This window comes from Gadus chalcogrammus, chromosome 16 (genome assembly GCF_026213295.1).
Source record: "Gadus chalcogrammus isolate NIFS_2021 chromosome 16, NIFS_Gcha_1.0, whole genome shotgun sequence".
Taxonomy (NCBI): domain Eukaryota; kingdom Metazoa; phylum Chordata; class Actinopteri; order Gadiformes; family Gadidae; genus Gadus; species Gadus chalcogrammus.
In genome coordinates this window covers 26,366,326-26,385,732 of record NC_079427.1, presented here as the reverse complement: position 1 = coordinate 26,385,732, position 19,407 = coordinate 26,366,326, and the positions used below count along the sequence as shown (strand labels likewise).

General features: G+C 42.1%; 1 protein-coding gene across 1 annotated transcript in view; it reads right to left on the bottom strand.

Annotated features, from left to right (window-relative positions):
* Positions 1-5,422: 5,422 nt before the first annotated feature.
* Positions 5,423-19,407, bottom strand: part of LOC130405513 (alpha-2-macroglobulin-like) — a 34,038-nt gene continuing 20,053 nt past the window's right edge. The window contains exons 5-10 of the mRNA XM_056610633.1: positions 18,152-18,296; positions 17,781-18,006; positions 16,912-17,038; positions 16,665-16,786; positions 16,496-16,547; positions 5,423-5,451 (exon numbers count right to left, since the gene is read on the bottom strand). Coding sequence (XP_056466608.1) covers positions 5,438-5,451; positions 16,496-16,547; positions 16,665-16,786; positions 16,912-17,038; positions 17,781-18,006; positions 18,152-18,296 — 686 coding nt within the window. The 3' untranslated portion in view covers positions 5,423-5,437. The remainder of the gene's footprint in view (positions 5,452-16,495; positions 16,548-16,664; positions 16,787-16,911; positions 17,039-17,780; positions 18,007-18,151; positions 18,297-19,407) is intronic.

Here is a 19,407-nt window from a genome sequence, read left to right as displayed (position 1 = left end):
CGCATCACTTGGGAGTCGAACCCCCCGCGCAGAAATTCAAGACTGACGCGCTACCTCCACTCTAGCACTCTGTCACGGAGACGCAATGCGCAACAGTAAGCATTGTCTACATAAGGTCCAAAAGGACGATCAAATAACGAACACTCTCTGATGAGAATCTGTATCTCTCATGAAGAACCCCAATTGCACAATGACAATAAAGTCTGAAATCGGAATATCTTCGGACAATGCCAAGGGATCGGTTCTGTCCCGTAAAACCCTCTGTCTCCGGAGAGACGCCTGTACGAGAAGTGCGCTGAGGTCCACGGGAACACACACAAATGGTGACGCCATTGTCAGGAGGGGCTAGGAAGCTGCGCACGCCGATTTAAGTAGCCGATCTCCGGCTAGACTAAGCCGAAAAACTGCTCCCGACCAGGTTTGGTTGCGAGCATAAGTCACCATGGTGATACAGCGATGCTAAAAGAGATCGACTTTCGTGGTACAACTAACCCAGGCTTTGAGCTCAACATACCTCGCTAACCCTCTAAGCGAGCTTCGTGGTACAGGGCCCTGGTGCTGAGAGAAGCCTAGAAGAAGGGAAGAATTCAGCTTGGAAACAAGTTTCTCTATTTCAATCATGATTAGATCGTCAATTTTTAACATTTTAACAATTGCAACATTTAACAAATCAAAACACTTGTATCTTCAAATATATCTCAACAGATTTTCGATATTATTTATATCTTTTTCAGAATGAATAGCTTAATTTCATACCCACTTTGTATGTTTTCAGTTGGTCTATGTTTACGCTCGAGCGTGATGACATCACATGCTCGAAATATGATTGTTATGTATGGGGTGTTTGCAGTGGTAGTAACGTGTCACAAGTAACGCTAATGAGTAAAAAAGTATATTTTTCGGGTAACGAGTACTTTTCACGTTCCTTTTTTAAGTCTGTAATTTTACTCTTACCTGAGTAAAAGTTTGATTTAGAATTAGAATTCTACTCTAGGATACGAGTCGACTGTTACGAACTTGGGACTGAGGACTAGGATCGCATGGATGCAGACACGCAGGAAGATATTTTCTCCAGGGGGCTCGGGGTTACGGTCCACGTAGAGTTTATATAATTCTAAAGATACTATGTCAAACTGTATTCTGCAGACAACTCAGGAACTTGTTTGTCATTGTTGTGTCTGGCTCTGTGAGTGTGCGTGCATGCTATGCGTAGGCTGGATCGCAATCACGTCAGGACAAATCTGATTGGCCAATCAGCTAACCAAGCCAGTCTCGTTTGTGTCTAATTGGTTGTGTTCCTTCAAAGCTCTTGCCTTTTGTCACATGCACAGAGCTAAGTGTAAATTTGTTTGAAATTAAATAAAAAAAATTGTTGTACATATTGCTTTTGTTGTGCAACTTGTGAAGAAATGTTTTAATAATAATAATATATAATAATACATTTTATTTGAGGGCGTCTTTCATAGCACTAATGGTCACCTTACAGGGCAGTGTTTAAAAAAAACAAAATCAACGATCATAAAAAATATAAGAACAAGATACATTGAAACAATTTACACAAGTGGGGTGAAATGGGTGGGAGACAATGAATTAGATTGAATATGTCAGTTTAATTTTTTTTAGACGGGACTTAAAAGTGGAGAGAGTGTCAGAGTTACGGCTGTCTGGTGGGAGGGTGTTCCAGAGGTGGGGGCCAGATCGGCTGAATGCCCTGGACCCCATGGTGACCAGGCGGGCGGGTGGTACAGTGAGTTGAGTGGAAGAGGAGGACCGGAGAGTGCGGGTAGGTGTGTTGGTGTGCAGGTGTTCACAAATGTATGGAGGGGCGAGGTTGTGGAGGGCCTTGAAGGTGAGGAGCAGAATCTTGAAATGGATGCGGGTTTTGACCGGGAGCCAGTGAAGCTGATGAAGGACAGGAGTGATGTGATTAATGGAGGGGGTTCTGGTGATGATGGGAGCGGCAGAGTTCTGGACCAGTTGAAGCTTACGGATGGACTTGAGGGGGATACCAAAGAGGAGGGAGTTACAGTAATCGATGCGGGAAGTGACCAGGGTGTGAACAAGGATGGCTGTGCTATGGGGTGTGATGGATGGGCGGAGGCGGTTGATGTTGCGTAGATGGTAATAGGCAGACCTGGGGATATTATTGATGTGTGCTTGGAATGATAGTGTGCTGTCGAGGATGGCACCCAGACTCTTAACCTGAGGGGAGGGGAAAACTGAGGTGTTATCAATAGTGATGGAAAAGCTGTCAGGTTTTGTCTGGGTTGATTTGGTGCCGATGAGGAGAACTTCTGTTTTATTGCTGTTGAGTTTGAGAAAGTTGCAGGTGAACCAGGTTTTTCATTTCAGAGATGCAATCAGTAAGAGTCGGTGATGCCAATGGAGGATAGTCTGTTGAGGAGTGTGGTGTGACAGATGGTATCAAAGGCTGCACTCAGGTCCAGGAGGATGAGGATGGTGAGTAGTCCAGAATCAGCTGCCATAAGGAGGTCGTTGGTGATTTTGATGAGTGCTGTTTCACTGCTATGGAGTGGGCGGAATCCGGACCGGAATTGTTCGTAAAAGTAATTGTCAGATAGGTGAAAATGGAGTTGGGAGGCAACTGTGTTTTCCAGGATTTTGGAGATGAAGGGCAGATTTGATATAGGACGGAAGTTGTTGGAGGGGTCTGCACCAGGTTTTTTCAGAATTGGGGTGATGGCAGCAGTTTTGAAGGATGTAGGGACAGTTCCAGTAGTAAGAGAGGAGTGGATGATTGCAGAAATGAGAGGAATTAGGGAGGGGAGGGAGGCCTTAACCAGATGTGTGGGTAGGGGGTCAAGTTGACAGGTGGATGGCTTGGATTTCCGAATGAGTTCAGTGATTTCTGAGATATCAGGGAGCTGGAAGGAGGAGAATGAGTGTGTGGAAGGGTAAAAGTCAGCTGAGATATTGAGATGAGGGGTTGATCCCAGGTGCAGGTGAATGTTCTTGATTTTATCGATGAAAAAGGACATCATGGAGTTTCAGAGGGAGGTTGTGTACAAGTGAGGGGGGAGAGAATCCTGGGGTTGGGTAATTTTGTTAAGTAGGGAAAACAGTGACTTAGAGTTTCCTTTGCTGGCAGTGATCATATTTGAGTAGTAGTGGGTTTTAGTGCTGGCAATGGACTCCTTATAATGCAAGATGTGGTTCTTGTACATCTCTTTGTGAATACTGAGACCAGTTTTCCTATGAAGACGTTCAAGTTGCCGACCTTTGGCTTTCATTAAACGGAGATCGGGAGTGAACCAAGGGGCAGAGACGGAAAAGGAAACGGATCTGGTTTTTAAGGGAATTAAGGATATTATTGAGTCCATTGTTGTAATGAGAGACCAGATCATCAGGAGTGGATAGATTGTGAATGTCAGGGAGGCAGGAGGAGTGGATTCTTGAAGTGAGAGTGGTAGGGTCAATATTCTTTATTTTACGAAATTAAATAGGGCAGGTTTTTTTTGGGATGGAGAGATTAAATGTTTAAATGTAAATGAGGGAAGAAAATGGTCAGTTATGGGGAGTTCATCAGCTGTGAGATCAAAAGGGGTGACACCAGAGCAGCAGATTAAGTCCAGAATGTGTGCTGGGGAAAGTGGTATGTTGTTGACATCCAACACTCTCTAAACAGGAAATAAAGTCTTTGGTGAGCGGCAGATTGATATTGTCCATGTGAATGTTAAAATCACGCAGTAGAATTATGTTTGGTGAGAGAGAGGATAAATGGGTGAGATAGGCAGCAAAGTCATTTAAAAATTCACTATTCGGGTTAGGGGGGCGGTAGACGGTAGCAATGATGGTTGGAGTGGGACCAGACAACTCGCAGACAACAAGAATAGACAACAATAAGAGTGCATCTCCTTCTCTCCCTCACTCACTCACGCATTCAAACACGTTATGTATTTTTCACTGATCCAAGCACTCCAATACAAAAATGTAAAGTAACTTGTAATTTGAGTAACTTTATAACAAAGTTCTTTTTTACTCTTACTCAAGTAGGTTTTCCAATAGGAATATTTACTTTTACTCAAGTAGATTTTGAAAGAAGTAATTTTACTTTCACTTGAGTATAGATTCTCAGTACTCTACCCACCACTGGGCGTTTGTGTGTGGGGGACCCCCGTTTACATGGCTAGAGGCTAGGTGATCGCTACTGTTGTACTCCCAGTAGAAGCTAAATGCTAACAACAATGCTTCAAAATTATATATAATTTTTTTTTTTCACTCTACACAAACACTGTCTCACATGAAAGCTGAGACAGAGTCCAATGGTGTGAGCCTCATCATTTTGTGATCTAATTTTGATTAACTAGATGTGAAGGAATAAGGTCAAAACATACTTTTCCAAGTTACTACTACCACACACACACACACACACACACACACACACCAAACGTTATCAGAAGAGCTCAGCTGTGCTATTTGACTAAGCTACATTTAAATAATAGACCAAAGAGTACATTATGGAGACGAAATACTGGTATTCTGAACAATAAGAATGTTGTAGAGGAGATGAAGAAAGAAATTAGTGCATGTATAAAGGATAATAAGATTGGTCAGGCGAAATTAACACATTATAGAACAGGTCAATAAATAACAGATAAGTGCAGGGCCCAGTTTCCCGATATCGATGGATCCAGTGGTGTAGTCTATTTATTGTAGTGGGTGTACTGTAAAGATTCTCTCCCAGCCTCGTACACACCCGTCCCGCCGGTACGTGTACGTGTGTGGCGCTTATATGGTTTCGCACCACACTCACATTTAAAAAATTAACTAACCCTAACCCTATCCATGCAGGGGTCTACAACCCACTGCATGGATTTAAAAGTGCAACAATTATCAACAATCATGGAAAGCTGAATAGGCTATCAGTTTTAATAACAGTATGAACAAATAGAACACAAAAATGACAAATTGTCCTTTGTGTATCTATAGTAGCAATAGCACCTGCTAAACAAGGTCAAAATCGACTCAAAATAATTGAATGAACTGTTTATTTTTTTATTTTTTTATTGTTTATGTTTATTTATTTATTTATTTATTTTTTCCACAATGTCTTGTTTTTTTTAAACGATTTATGATGACTATATGCTCTGTAAGGTGACCTTGGGTGTCTTGAAAGGCGCCTCTAAATTAAATGTATTATTATTATTATTATTATTATTAAAACCATGGCTAACCAATGCATGAGAAGGAGATGAAAGGAGACTAATGTTCTAAGTCTAAAAGTCATAAATTACTGCACCTTAAAAATGACCATGAATTAGCTATACTCTCATTTGCATAGTAATTAACTTTATGAATTTAAATTGTGTATGCCAACTGCATGTTGGCTGACATTTACCCAACGTTCTTCCCTCCACTCTAACCAAGGATGCCTGTTTTTAAATTCCCTAGCCTGACACCAAGTCCGAAAGGCTGGTCAGGGGTTCTCATCTAAAAGTAAAAAGGAGATATGCAGTGGGATTAAAACATTGTCTTCTTTTGACTTCTTGTTATGTGGTATACAAATTTATATGGGAGGACTGGACACACACACACACACACACACACACACACACACACACACACACACACACACACACACACACACACACACACACACACACACACACACACACACACACACACACACACACACACACACTTTTCTGTTGTGTCTTTGCTAGTCTCCGTAGCTCTGGTAGTGGCATCTGCTGCTGCAGGGTCAACCGAAGCAGCAGCAGTAGATTTTGGGCCAGGTTTAAAATTAACTAAAACACCGAAACAATGTAGTTTGCTTTTCATATTGTAATGTTGAATGTTATTGTAATGTAGCCTGGAATTCTTTAAGTGTTTGTGGTGTGTTTTTTAACGTTGTAACCAGTTCTTTTATAGCCTGGCTCCTCCCGCCTAAGTACTTCTGCTCAATTTGAATTTCCCTTCAGTACTACATCTGGGTTTGCGGTATATTCCTTGGTTTTCTCTGTCCAAATTTTGTGCGTCCAATAAGCGAACAGAGGCTGACAACAATGACAGTAGAGTCAGCTTTGTTGACAGACATCTTCACGCACAGTGTTTGGTTTGTTTACAGCCTGCGTGCAACGTGATTCACGGCCAAACGTTAGCGACTGGTAGTGGCAGATCCAGAATGGCCCTGGGCAGATCCAATAGTTTTAAACTTAAACAGACACCCGCCTTCAAGTGAGTTAACGTTTGTCAATTGAGTGGGTCCAGACTCTGTGCAAATGAAATGAAGTACGAGAGTCTGGTAGGACCAGGGCCTCGTTTCCCGATAACGATGAATCTTCGCTCGTACGATCATTCTCACGATGGATCTTGCGAACCCTCGTGAATTTCTTTTGAGCGTTTCCCGAAACTCCTCTTAACATGGATGCGTGTTCACTGCACTCACGACGTTCGTAGGATTGTAACTGTCTACTGACACAGTGCTGAAATGGGCTCCGTACTTAAGTAGACGCAGGCATGTCGCAGGAAAATGGAGTTAAAATGCGTGGCCATCAAGGCCAACAGCAGAGTAGCCTACGAAAAAAATAGACTGCAATAATTTGAATGCTAAAGATAATAAAACACAATTGATAGGCCTAGGCCGACATATGTATCGGTCCTAATCCTGAATGCACTGCGTGTACATTTTTTCACCCTTCCATATTATAAAAATAAAAAATAGCTTGTGTGACAACTAGGTGCTGCTTTCTAAAACATGCTTTGCGCAGCAAAGAGAGCCGACTTTATCTGATTCCGCATAAGGTTTCATTGATTGGAACGCACTCTCTAGTCTAGAATATTTGTAGACATTAAAAAGGCAACGTTCCATTCATTCATTATCATTCAAGCGCAGAGGCTAGGCATTAACCCACGGCTATTGCTGACCCGATTAGGAGAGCTTGGTCTAGATCCTGCCCATATTGTTCGGCAGGATGATGTAGGCTATAGGTCTTTTTACGCTGCCAAGCCGGTTCGGTCGCAGCTTGGCACGCCCGGCGCTTTCACCTTCTTATTTCAAGTTTCCTGTGTAAAACCGTGGGGGTCAACCCCCGGTCGTCATGGCGCGGGCTTTCTTGGTTCAATGGAGAAGGCGCACAGAGTCTAGAACTCTTTAGAATAATTTGCATTATTGCATACTCCCGAATGTTTTAATTTTTTTATGAATGAAGACACCCGCATGCCATAAGGAGTTCACGCGATTAACTATGGTCAGGGATGTTCGTTACTGTCTAGAAACGGTCCAATAAATAGTGAACTTCATCACAGCCTCACCGAAGCGCCTACAGTGCTTAATGTAAACAATCGCAACAAAAATTTTTTGCAGAAATCATCCGACACCCGCTGGTCTCAGCATGATTCATGTCTACAGTAGCCTATGTCTTCTGTCATTGATAAATATGAGGACATTTTATCCACGATGGTTGAATTAAAATCAGAGGGAGACAGCAAGTGCAGATCGAAAGCGATCACCCACACATGAGCAATGGAATCATTTGATTTTATATGCCTTGTGATGACGTGGCGCTTGATCTGTACATTTCGGCTGCGCATGTATTTTTGGAATTTTAAATTACTGCAATAAATGATGTTGATGTTGACTTCTAACATGTCTATCTTTGCTGTTTAAATCTAACAGTAGTCTATGAGTAATACTGTATATCGGCGGTAACCACTGTTTTTGGTTGTGAAATTGTACCAGCTGGGCATTCCGTGGTATTGGATAGGGGCGGCCTTCCCTACAGGCGGGTTAGGCGGCCGCCTAGAGCGCCATCTAGAGGGGGAGCGCAAAATAATGCGCCCGAAAAAAAAAAAAAAAACATTTTTTTTCCCTCCTGGCGCATATTTTTGCGCCCCTTCTATATCTCCAACCAATATTTTGACATTAAAAAAAATAAATCTAACATTAGGGTAAAATGAGCCAAAAATCGAAAACGGAAGGGGAACCTACCTCCTTGGTTTCGTCAGAACATGCTAGTACTATAAGGCGTTTGGTTAGAGTGTTTTCAAGAATCGAGAATCAAGAACGAAATCAAGAAAATGAAGAGGCAAAAGCCATCCGGGGCGCAATTTTTTCCTCTGTGGATTTTATTCTTGAATTAATGTTTGTTCATCGTTGCGATCGTTGTTGTGTTTATGTGAAAGAAATGCAGTTACAGGGCAAAATTGTTTTTCAAGGTTGCAATTCAGTTTTCGTGGGGAATTAACAAACTTTTTTTTTTTTTTCTTTTTTTTTGCGGAGGGGGGGGGGGGGGGGGAGCGCCAGGAGTGAAGCTCGCCTAGAGCGCCAAATGTGCTGGGGCCGCCCCACATCCGATACACGAAATGTCCGCTGGGCAATAGCAGGCTAACGATGCTCTTAGCATCCTACAAGTACTGATACGTATCCGTGCACATTTTTAAGTCGGTATACGCAAATATTGAAGTGTTCCTAGTGGGTATATGGCGTATACCTGCGTATCACGTAGAATACACCACTGGATGGATCCACGCTCGTACGATCATTCTCACAAAGGATCTTTCAAACCTTGGTAAAAAATGTCTGAGCGTGTCCCACAACTCCTCTTAACATGAACGCGCGTGCACTGCTCTAACGACGTTCGTAGGCTTGTAAATGTCTACTGACACAGTGCTGAAATGGGCTCTGTAGGAGGAGGCGACGCAGAAATGTTGTTGGATGAATGGACGGGTTGCCCCGTCCTGAGGGGTGTTCCATGAACGGAGGTTTAACAAACACTGAGTTAACGCTGAACTCGAGGTTGATTGACCCTGTGCCGACCAACCCAGAGTTTTCGGTTCCACAGCAGCGGTTATGCATTAGTTCAATCAACTCGGGGTTGGTTAACACAGGGTTGTGCGTGTCCATGCCAAACTTAAAAAGACGTGATGTATGGATCATGGAAACCCTGATCGATATGGCGAAACGGGCCGCTTATTTCAATGAAATGGAACTCTATGACGAGGAGAAGGACATTATCACAAGAAAAGGGAACGCTAAAACCTCTGGAACCCGGAGAACCAAAGCCTGGCAGCGGATCGCTGACCGCGTATATGCGTTAGTTACACGTCAAAAGCATGATCCTTAATATTTGAGCCATGAATATATAAATATCCCAGTTAAGCATTCTTAAAGATCCTACCACATAACCCCTTTCTTCTAAAACAATATGTACTCCGATTGCTTCAAAGCAGTCAGAGGATCAAGTATAAAGTATAAAAAAGTATAAAAAACATACAAACTGGTAAGCTTTTCCCACCATCGTAGGCCTATTGGTATAAATTTAAATAAGCCATTTTTTTAAGCCAATCGTGAAAAGGCCGACAGTCGGCAGACTGGATCTGGCCCTCAAATTGTCTTGACCCCGGTGGAGGAGCTGTTAATAAACATAAATTCAGGGCGCCCTGGCATGGAGGGGGTACCTGGAGGTACCTACCACCTCAGAGAGTCATGGGCCATACCCCACACTAAAAGTGACAATTCATCAACTTCACAGATCAAGATGGATCAGTGCTTGTAATGAAGCCGCCGGCTACGATCGAACATTCTCCAGTGGATGCAAGTCCGTTGGGACTATTTTATACTTTGTGTTGTAAGTGCCTCTCGGCATAGTACTCAGACAATATTGCTCTTTGTATGATAGGAGGCCGATACAAATCTTGGATGGGTCATCTGAAACGACTGTGATGTGCTCAGCATCTCCAGCATTATAGCCTAGATAAAACTACCATTTGAAAAAAACGGAGGGCTACGCAAATAGTCTGGAGTGAACTGAGGCCAGGTCCTCGATTGGTAGTGTTGGCTATGTAAGGCTATTTAAATATATTAAAGATTTGCGCGAGAATCTATATCTCTCCACTCCAGCAAAAAGTCATTTGATATGCCAAGATGTCGAGCCGTGGTCTTATCAATCGCTCCCGGTGGATTGCACGTATAATTTGCGCTCTGATATCAGCAGTTCTCTCATCAAAAGGGCATGCCATTGTGAACACATGAAATCTGCGGTGAACGCCGGTTGAAATACCCAAAACCGGGTTATGTTTCAAACTTAACCTGCGTAAAACCTGGTCCGACCAGGTTTGATTCAGAGCATATGTTGCTATAGCAACTAACATACCGTGATCCTTTTGGAACGGAAAACCTAGGGTTACAGCAAACCCTGGGTTAACTTACCCGGTTATGTGATAAAACCGGCTTTGTGGAACACCCCACTGGTGATGGCTTTTCCCCCTGGCACGCTATTGGCTGGTTTAACACAATGACGACAGGGAAGCGACTGCAAGCAGCCAATTGCGTACAGAGTTATTCTAACTGGGCCCATTGATCACGCCTCTTGTGCTGCAGATTTTTTTTTTTTTATAGATCCTTTAGATCCTGTCCACATTGTTGGGCAGGGGTAGGACGGTGCGGGCAATGTAAGCGGGAAAGCGAGCAGCGGTGGGGAACGCATCGCACAGTTTCCCGTAGCAGCCTACGTTCACTGCAGACACTACGCTCTCAACTTGGCGATTGTGCACTCCACTAAGGTCAGGGATGTTCATAACTGTCTAGATAGGAAATACTGAAGAAGAAATATTGAACTTCATCACAGCCTCACCAAAGTGCTTTATGGCAAACAATCGCAACAAAAAACGCCTGCAAAAATTCTCCAACACCTGCTGGTCTCAGCATTATTCATGTACAGTATGTCTTCTGTCATTGATCAAAATGAGGACATTTTATCCACGATGCTTGCATTAAAATCAAAGGGAGGAAGCAAGTGCAGCTCGAAAGCGACCTCCCACACAAGAGCAATGCAATCATTCGATTTTATTGTATGCCCTTGTGACAGGGTTGCCTTGTGACGTGACGTTTAAATCGGCACATTTTGGCTGTGCGTATATATTTTTGGAATTTCAAATTGCTGCAATAAATTATGTTGTTCTCGACTTCTAAAATGACTCTGTCTTTGCTGTTTATATCTAACAGTAGTCTATGAGTAATATATCGCCGGTAACCACTGTTTTTGGGGTATTGCGAAATTGTGCCAGCCGGACAATCCGTGGAATTGGATGTGTTTTAATAAAACACATCCAATATCACGGAATGTCCAGCTGGTGACTCCACTGAGGCTATAGTAACGATGCTATTAGCACCCCATGAGTACCCCTGGAGCCCTCGTTATCGACGTGTGTTCTCACGACGTTCGTTACGCAACGATGCTTTCAGGATACGGTCTGAAAACTGTACGATGCTCGTACGAGGAACTTTACGAACTAACAATGCTTTTCAGGAAACTGGGCCCAGGTCTGGCTGGTTTCGACGCTGAAAAAGGCTTTTGACCGGGTTGGCTGGCCTTTTCTGTACAGGGTGCTTGAGATGCCAGGCTTCAATGCTATGCTCCGAGATCATAAACAAAAACAAATGGTACTACCAACCACTCAAAACCAAAATAAATAGTATTCCAATCAATCACCAACAAGGGGTGGGTGTTTTGGGATTTTGCGCTGCGTTCATGATAGTTTTTACTGGATGCACGAAACATGGAAGGGAGGGGCGAGCTGGCTCTGTTTGTTTGGGATCTCGCTTCAAACAGTTTGCTGATACAACCTTTAAAAATGTTTAAAGGGACCCGCTGGGGATGCTGCTTGAGCTCCAACAGTGGCGGTTCTACATGGAGGCCTACGGGGGGCCCATGCCTCTGTAGAAATGTCCCTGCCCCCCCCCCCCCCCTGTGCTGACTCAATAAAAAAATATGAAATTATTATGATTTTACATGCAAGGCCCAAAAGCGGAACTAATCCACCTTAGATCCCAGTGTTTCCCCACCAGCCCCTCCTTCTCCTCACCCGCTCATCAGACAAATTCTCCTCACCTGTTGCGCTCAGCTTCTTCTGATCACTAATCAACCCAACATATAGACTCTCCTCTCAGTTCACTCAGTGCCGGATTGTCCTATGTACTAGTCTCCAGCGTTTTCCGGTCTGATTCCCCGGTATCGACCATGCCTGTCCCCGAGCTGCCTGCTCTGTCTCTGTCCCGTTGATCGACCCTGCCTTCCGCCCCCGACAACAGATTATCGACCCTGCCTGTCCCCGACCTGCCTGCCCTGTCTCTGTCCCAGTGATTGACCCTGCCTTCCGCCCCTGACAACGAATTCTGCCTGCGCCCTGCCTGTCTTCTGTCTGCTCGGTTCCATCACCTGTCGGTAGTGATGGCAGTGTGACACTGAAGCTTCGATACGTGCTTCAAACCAACTCCCAAGAAGCACTGCTTCGAAGCTTGCTTCAGAGCAAAAAAAACCACGTGACATGTGACGTCCGAAGCAGCAACTGGTTCGTTGCCTGAATGAATCACTTGACTGGTCCGCGGCTCGGTGGAGAAGCTTTGAGCAAAAAAAAAGAAACCGACTCAATCCATAACCCTGCGTTCACACCAAAAGATGCAAAAAGTTGACGCGCGTCGTGATCCCATTCAAAGTGAATGTAGAGACGCGTTGCTGCTTTGCTGCCGCAGCATTTGCTGCCGAGAAAACGGGCAGCAAAACTTGATTTGCGGCGCGTCAAAATCTGATTTGCGGCGCGGCATGCCCGTGCCCGCTGTCGGGCACGGGCGAAGGGCGCGTTCACGTATTTTGCGGCGCGTCAAATGCTGCTCGAGTTGAAATATTTCAACTTTTGACGCGCCGCAAACCTTTGACGTGCCGCAAAACTTGATTTGACGCGCCGCAAAACTCAGGCGTCAACGCGTTCGGGCAGCAAATGCATCTTTTGGTGTGAACGCAGGGTAAGGCAGCCTACCTCAATACAAATCTTTGAGTGTCTAACCCCATCCCACATAATCACCCCCTAGAGTTACTCAAGCACACCTAACCAACCTTGTCCGAAGCCAGCTGGTCACCGCCTAATTATTTAGGCGGTAATGAAAAAAAAAAACACAATCGATGCTATAATCGTTTACGGGAGTTGTGCATAGTACGGTATGTATGTAATAGATCAACGTAAGGTATCGATTAGAGTAGACTAGGGGATAACACACTGACTGTGGAGTGGAGGACCCGGGTTCAAATCCCATTCCTGGGGGGAAAGTTTTTATATGCTGTTTCAATTATATCCTAGCCTACATCAGTTAGCCTATCTGGACAGAAGGCTAGGTATATCCCTTTAAGAACAATTTAGACATCTGTATTTAGATCAATCTTTATTCGTGAAAAGATCATGCTATTAAGTATTTGGGTTTGTGTGTTTGTGCGTCAAATCGTTTTCAAAGCAGGGATACGTTGAATCCACTGCAGCCTCGAACTTCGCCAGCAGAGGTCACTGTCACTGAAGCTTCGAGTAATGAACCCATTTTCGAAACATTGGCTCAACTGGTTCGATGCTTCATAAAAGCTTCATTTGCCCATCACTACCTGTCGGCTCCCACGGCATGTCCTCCAAGGACACTCCGTGTCTACCCACAAAGCAAGTTTACCCCACTGTGATATCTTCGAACTATCCATGAGGAATGTGTTAAATAAAAGTCAATACCGATTGTCTGCCTGCCTACGTGTGCTACATTTGGGTCCTCTCCCGACCCGTTACAGCAACGTTGTACACTGTTAAAATAGAGCGGCGCAACCAAACATTGGTGCTGCTGCTCAGTGAATGAGAGCTCAGCAACTACTCTTGGAGAAAGGAGCTACAATTTCTAAGCAGTAAGCAAAACTATGTCATCTCGTAAGTGACTTGTTCTTGCAAATGACTGTTACTGTACTTCCTCGCATTGATAATGAAATTAAGTATGTAAATGTCTGGTCTCGGTATATTTAGAAATTTAATCATATCTAAGCAAACTCATCGAAGCAGAAACGAGTATCCAAATGTCAGTATCCTTGATAGGTTTAGGCTACACAATTTTGTGATGTGAACCTCGTAACTTAATCTGTTTTGGCATTTGCATTGCGATGACAAATACACATGAGCAAAGTTGTATGTTAAGTAGGGAGGGATGGTTAGGCAACGAAATGTAATGCATGTTTTTTTCATCATCATGAAACGAGGAAGGGACATTGCATCCTTTTTTGCCCCGGTAAACAAAAAAGGGAGAGAAACAGTAATGAGAGAAACAAGTCAAGGTATTGAGAGAGCTGAGAAGCAGGAAGGGGGAGAGCCAGAGGAGTCAGGGGAGGTGTGGGATAGGGCAGGTGATGAAAGTGAGGGCTCTGACACAGAGAGGAAAATTCCGGAGTGAGGAGCAAGAACACACACAGAGACAGCGAGAGAAACAGCCAGAGGGACAGCAAGTGGATTGCGTTGAATTAATTTTATGCCGAAGTTGTTATGTACTTATTTTATCGCTAGTGTCCCTGATTCCCAATTTACAGCTTGGGATAAACTGATATCTTGGTTTATTTGGGCTGAATAAAGGATTCAAGACACTCCAATTAGGGAATGAGGTTGTCAAATATAATACATAAACTTCCTGGAGACAGTAAACTTTTAATTTGGCCTTCTAAAACTTTCCATTTTGGATCTGGAGAAACTGATTTATTTTAGTTTAACTTGGAAAACAAGGATATTTTGAAGTTCTTACAATTGAGAATTTGACACAGAATTTATGACACAGAAATTAAAAAAGGAATAACCGTAGATGGTAATGAAGAAATTGGAGTGCTGACAGGTTAATATAAACAAACACCCTCAAATTGTTTCTAAACTGTACAGGGGGTACAAAAAAGAAATGAGAGAAGTACACTATACGTAAAAACAAAGTAGGAATTAGAATTGAACACTGTACTATCAGTGAGTGATTGGCATACTGAAAACCCAAAGCACTTCGACTAGCTCCAACAGATGGAGGGAATTGGGGTGGGAAAAGGTATCCGTTTTTTCATTACACCTGAACAATAAACAATTGGATAGACAGCAGCACTGTTGGAGACAATGTGGATACTTAAACAGCAATTACTCACATATATTCTGGACAGGTGTAAAAGTTAAAACATTTTGGATTAGTGTTATTCAGATTCTGGAGGAGTTATTAAAGATATAAGATTCCCAGTGAACCCCAGATATGCACCTTGGTTTGAACCTGGGCTGTATAATTGGAAAATAAGACAACTCTTTTTAAAATCTTTATAATTGCAGGTAAAAAGGCCATCACAAGGATCTGGTTGAAACTTGACCCTCCTGGACCGGGTCATCGGACGGACATTGTAGTATAAATCAGAGGTGGGGGTAAGTCACTCATGTGCAAGTCACAAGCAAGTCTCAAGTCATAACCTTCAAGTCTCAAGCAAGTCCCAAGTCACTGTGGTGAGAATCAAGCAAGTCACAAGTCAAGTCATTGCTCAGGTCAAGCAAGTCACAAGTCAAGTCATGCAAAAATCTGATGATCTAACCCAGTTTCCACATTTAAAAATCGGTAAAGAGAGTGGTTCATAAGTTGAGTTTTATTTCAACATTAACAATAACAATGTCTTAACATTAACAATAACTCAAAATATTCAAAACATTCCAAAACCATTATGTGAATAGTTTGAAAATGTTTTTATGATCATTATCTCCAACCTATGAACAGAATCAAATAGAACCTCTAGGTGGCTGTATACGAGAACAGTTCAAGTCAATCACTCAATCTCCCTACATGTTGTAGAATATTATTTGCAACACATGGCATCAGACATGAAAAAAAAAGAATATTTCAAAAGTGATATCACATACACATACTGTAGGAAGGGGAAATAGCCTGAAAGCTGGTAGCAATCTTGCTGCCTCACAACATACATCGACTTACAATGCATTGTATTTGCAAAAAAAAATATTTGACAGTACTTTGTCACTGAGTTGTGAATGATGGAGTCACATTATCACCCCACCATGGCTGAACACACGTTCAACAGGTGCACTTGGTGCAGGAATTGCCATAACTCTTACCTCCACCTTGAACAAAGAGGGGAGGGTGCGCCTGTTCATGGCCCAAAACTGAAGGCAGCTCTGTCCATCACAAATGTCCAGGTAGTAGTTCAACTGAATTTGGGGACTGGAACTTGAACCCTCTTAATTTTTTTGCGGTATGCTGAGAACAGCCCAGGCTGACGCTCTGGCTCTGACGGTGTAATTCTACTTGAAAATGACTTGAAATCCTTATCATAACCCACTTACAGCCACTGAGTTAGAAGTAGCCTACTGACGGGCAGGGCTCGAAAAACTCCAGCCAATGATTTTCAGAACCACGAGTGGCATTGGACAGTTAGTACGTCAATCAAACGGTCGTACTGCACTCCCCCGCGAGTGACCCCTTCGTGCACGTGCACGTACTCAAAGTTGACTGACCTTTTATTTTTACTAAAGTAAAAATAAAAGGATGATTCAAAGTATATTTTTCACTATGGCAAATATTTTTGAAAACTCCCTCAAATGACCTAACCCATCATTTAAATATATAAAATAACATGTAGAAATATAAATAGTGATCATGCAAATTGCGAGATGACTATTTTGAATTATCATTTAAAAAAATAAAAAGTTTATTTACCTTTTGGACAGAGCAAGATGTTGTGTGTCTTAGTCTGCTCCGTTCCCTCAGCCTAAAAAAAATAATGATACAAGAAAACATTTCATATATATGTATTATATATAGGCTACAGACACACACTCAAAATGATTGTCAGATTACAAAACCATTTGGGTGGTGTAATCATCACCTTCACGATGAGAGAACGCGTGACCACGTCGATGCGGCCTCTCTCGGGTACGTTCACAATCTCGTTGTCACACGAGGTGTGGGAACTCACTGCCTCTGCAATCATGGTCACATTCACAGGCCCTACAGATACAAGGATACATCACGGCTTTAGCACAATAAAAACACATGGTTCAATGGTCTACTATGTCTATGATTTATTGTGAAATGTCTTCAGTCTACTGGAGTACTGGGTTTTTAACCCTCACCAAGGGCTGTTGGGGTCAGTTTCCAACTGTGAGTCCTGCGGCCCTTGGCACATAGACAGGAGGCTTGCTGGGCACCGGCGAGTGGTGTGAGAGTGTAGTCTGAAGAGATTAAGGGGCTCATGCTCACCTGCCAGAACACACACCCTCTGTTATTGAAAGCATGGGGTCTTAACAAACAAGCCACATCCTTTAGGATGTGGCTTGTTTGTTAAGACCCCAGGTCATTGTCTTTGTCGAGATGTAAATCAATCATTAGGATTTTTGTTTAACTCACCTCCTGTGTAGACACTTGCAAAAATTGATCAGTTGATATCCATTATATCCTAAACAAGTATTTAAAAGCTCCCATAGCTGTATCTTTGTTTTGTCCGTCTGTGTGAGCATGGGCAGTGGCATGTAAACACAGAATCATAACTTGTAGATTTGTTTATGGGCACCATTGGAGAAAGTTACCTAGCCAGGGCAGTCCGTTTGCGCTTGCCTGGGTTGGACACGACAAAGATACAGCTATGGGAGTTGCTTAACAATCGTTTGGTATATGATTGATGCTAATTGATGGCCAACTGTCTTTTTTTAGAATGCTTCTAGAGGAGGTGAGTTGAACAAAAATCATGGAGGATTAATAGCTTGGCAAAGACTATGTCAACAATGAACCTGGGGTCTTACCAAACCAGCCAAACCCTTTAAGCAAATTTGGTTTAGTTTAATAGAGCTGAAAGTAAAAAAAAATGAAACCCACAACAATATGATTTTAGCTGATGAATCTAAATCGACATGTTATCATGTCTACATGTAAATGTTCACATTACAGTACAATTAATGACATATCAGGGGGTATTCTATGAAAGTAAGGAATGTTGTTGCTGTACCATTATACAGCTGCTTTGGTAGTTGAAGACGGTCGCCTTCAGCTCCAGGTTCTCCCCTCGGATGATGGAGTAGGGGAGGCTGAGATCCAGGAAGAAGGGCTGGAAGACGACCAGCTCTTTGGGCGAGGCCAGGCCAAAACCCTGCTCTGACAGGCAGAAAGCCTCAGTCTCCCAGGTGGTGATGGTGTCCGGGACGGTTACGTGCACCTCCTCCAGACCTGACTTTCTAGAGAGAGAGAGAGAGAGAGCGAGATAGAGAATTTGTGTCACATCGACATAACAAACCACGCTCTCCCTCAGTTTCTAAGCTATCACCTTTATAACTCGGAAATCCAAGTAAGTAGAATTCTGAAAGTAAAAAAATTGCTCACCCCACTTCCACTATGTCCCACAACCATGTTTCAGGGAAGAAGGTGCGGACAGTCTCTATGATTTGAGGTTGAGGGTGAGAACCTCCATGAGCATCCATTCTGTTCATCGCAACTGCCATTGGGTAACTGTTCAACCTATAAGTTACTAATCAAAGTAAAAAGGTTTAATGTTAACTGAGCCCCGAATTTGATTTGATTGAAATTTATTTCGAACATGTAAAAGAAAACAAAATATATATCATACACAAATTACTGATGTTAAACAAAATAGAAAGCATAATTAGATACATAAATGATAAATACTTGATAATTGTGACATGTTCGAAAAGGAGTGGGAAGAAGTTTACACTTATTTAATCCCACCCCTTTTCTGTAACTCATTGAAATTAAGATTCCTTAGTCATTATAATAGTAATTATTAACATTTTCATTTATTATTAATAAATATATGTATATATATTATATATATTATTTTTTAAGGTATCCAAACATATAATTTCTAAAAATAAAATGTATAACTTATATGTTCATATCAGATATATACTATAATTTCTTACACATGTCAAAAAAATGAATAAATAAATAAACAAAATAAACAAAAAACATTCATGAAAATATATAGATATTATCTCACTATTGATATATTTTAGTATCAAAACTATAATTTAAATTCAGATTTTTTTTTAAAAATAAATACAAAAAAAAGAATAAATAACAAACTAAATAAATAAACAATTAACCCCCAATGAAAATCAAACACCTTCATCCTTGTACCCTGTGAGAATCATTTCCTTTAACCTTGTTTTGAATAGTTTTATGTTAGGACATTGTTTGAGCTCTTCCTTTATTCCACAATTTTACTCCACGGACAGAAATACAAAAACCTTTTCTGGTTGTACGCACCTTTTTCATTTTAAAATTAAACAATCCCCGTAAAAAATAATTCCCTTCTCTTTGTGTGAATTTCTTTTGAATATTTGCCGGTAGTTTGTTATTTTTTGCTTTAAACATTAATTGTGCTGTTTGAAATTCAACCAGATCTGTTAATTTGAGTATTTGACTGCATGAATAATGAGTTTGTATGATCCTATACCCAGCATTGAAAATGGTCCGTATAGCTCTTTTCTGCAGAATAAAAAGTGAGTGTAATGTACTTTTGTAATCATTGCCCCAAACCTCTGCACAGTAACTTAAATAAGGTGAAACCAGTGAACAATAGAGGATGTGTAATGATTTATGATCCAGAACCTGTTTAG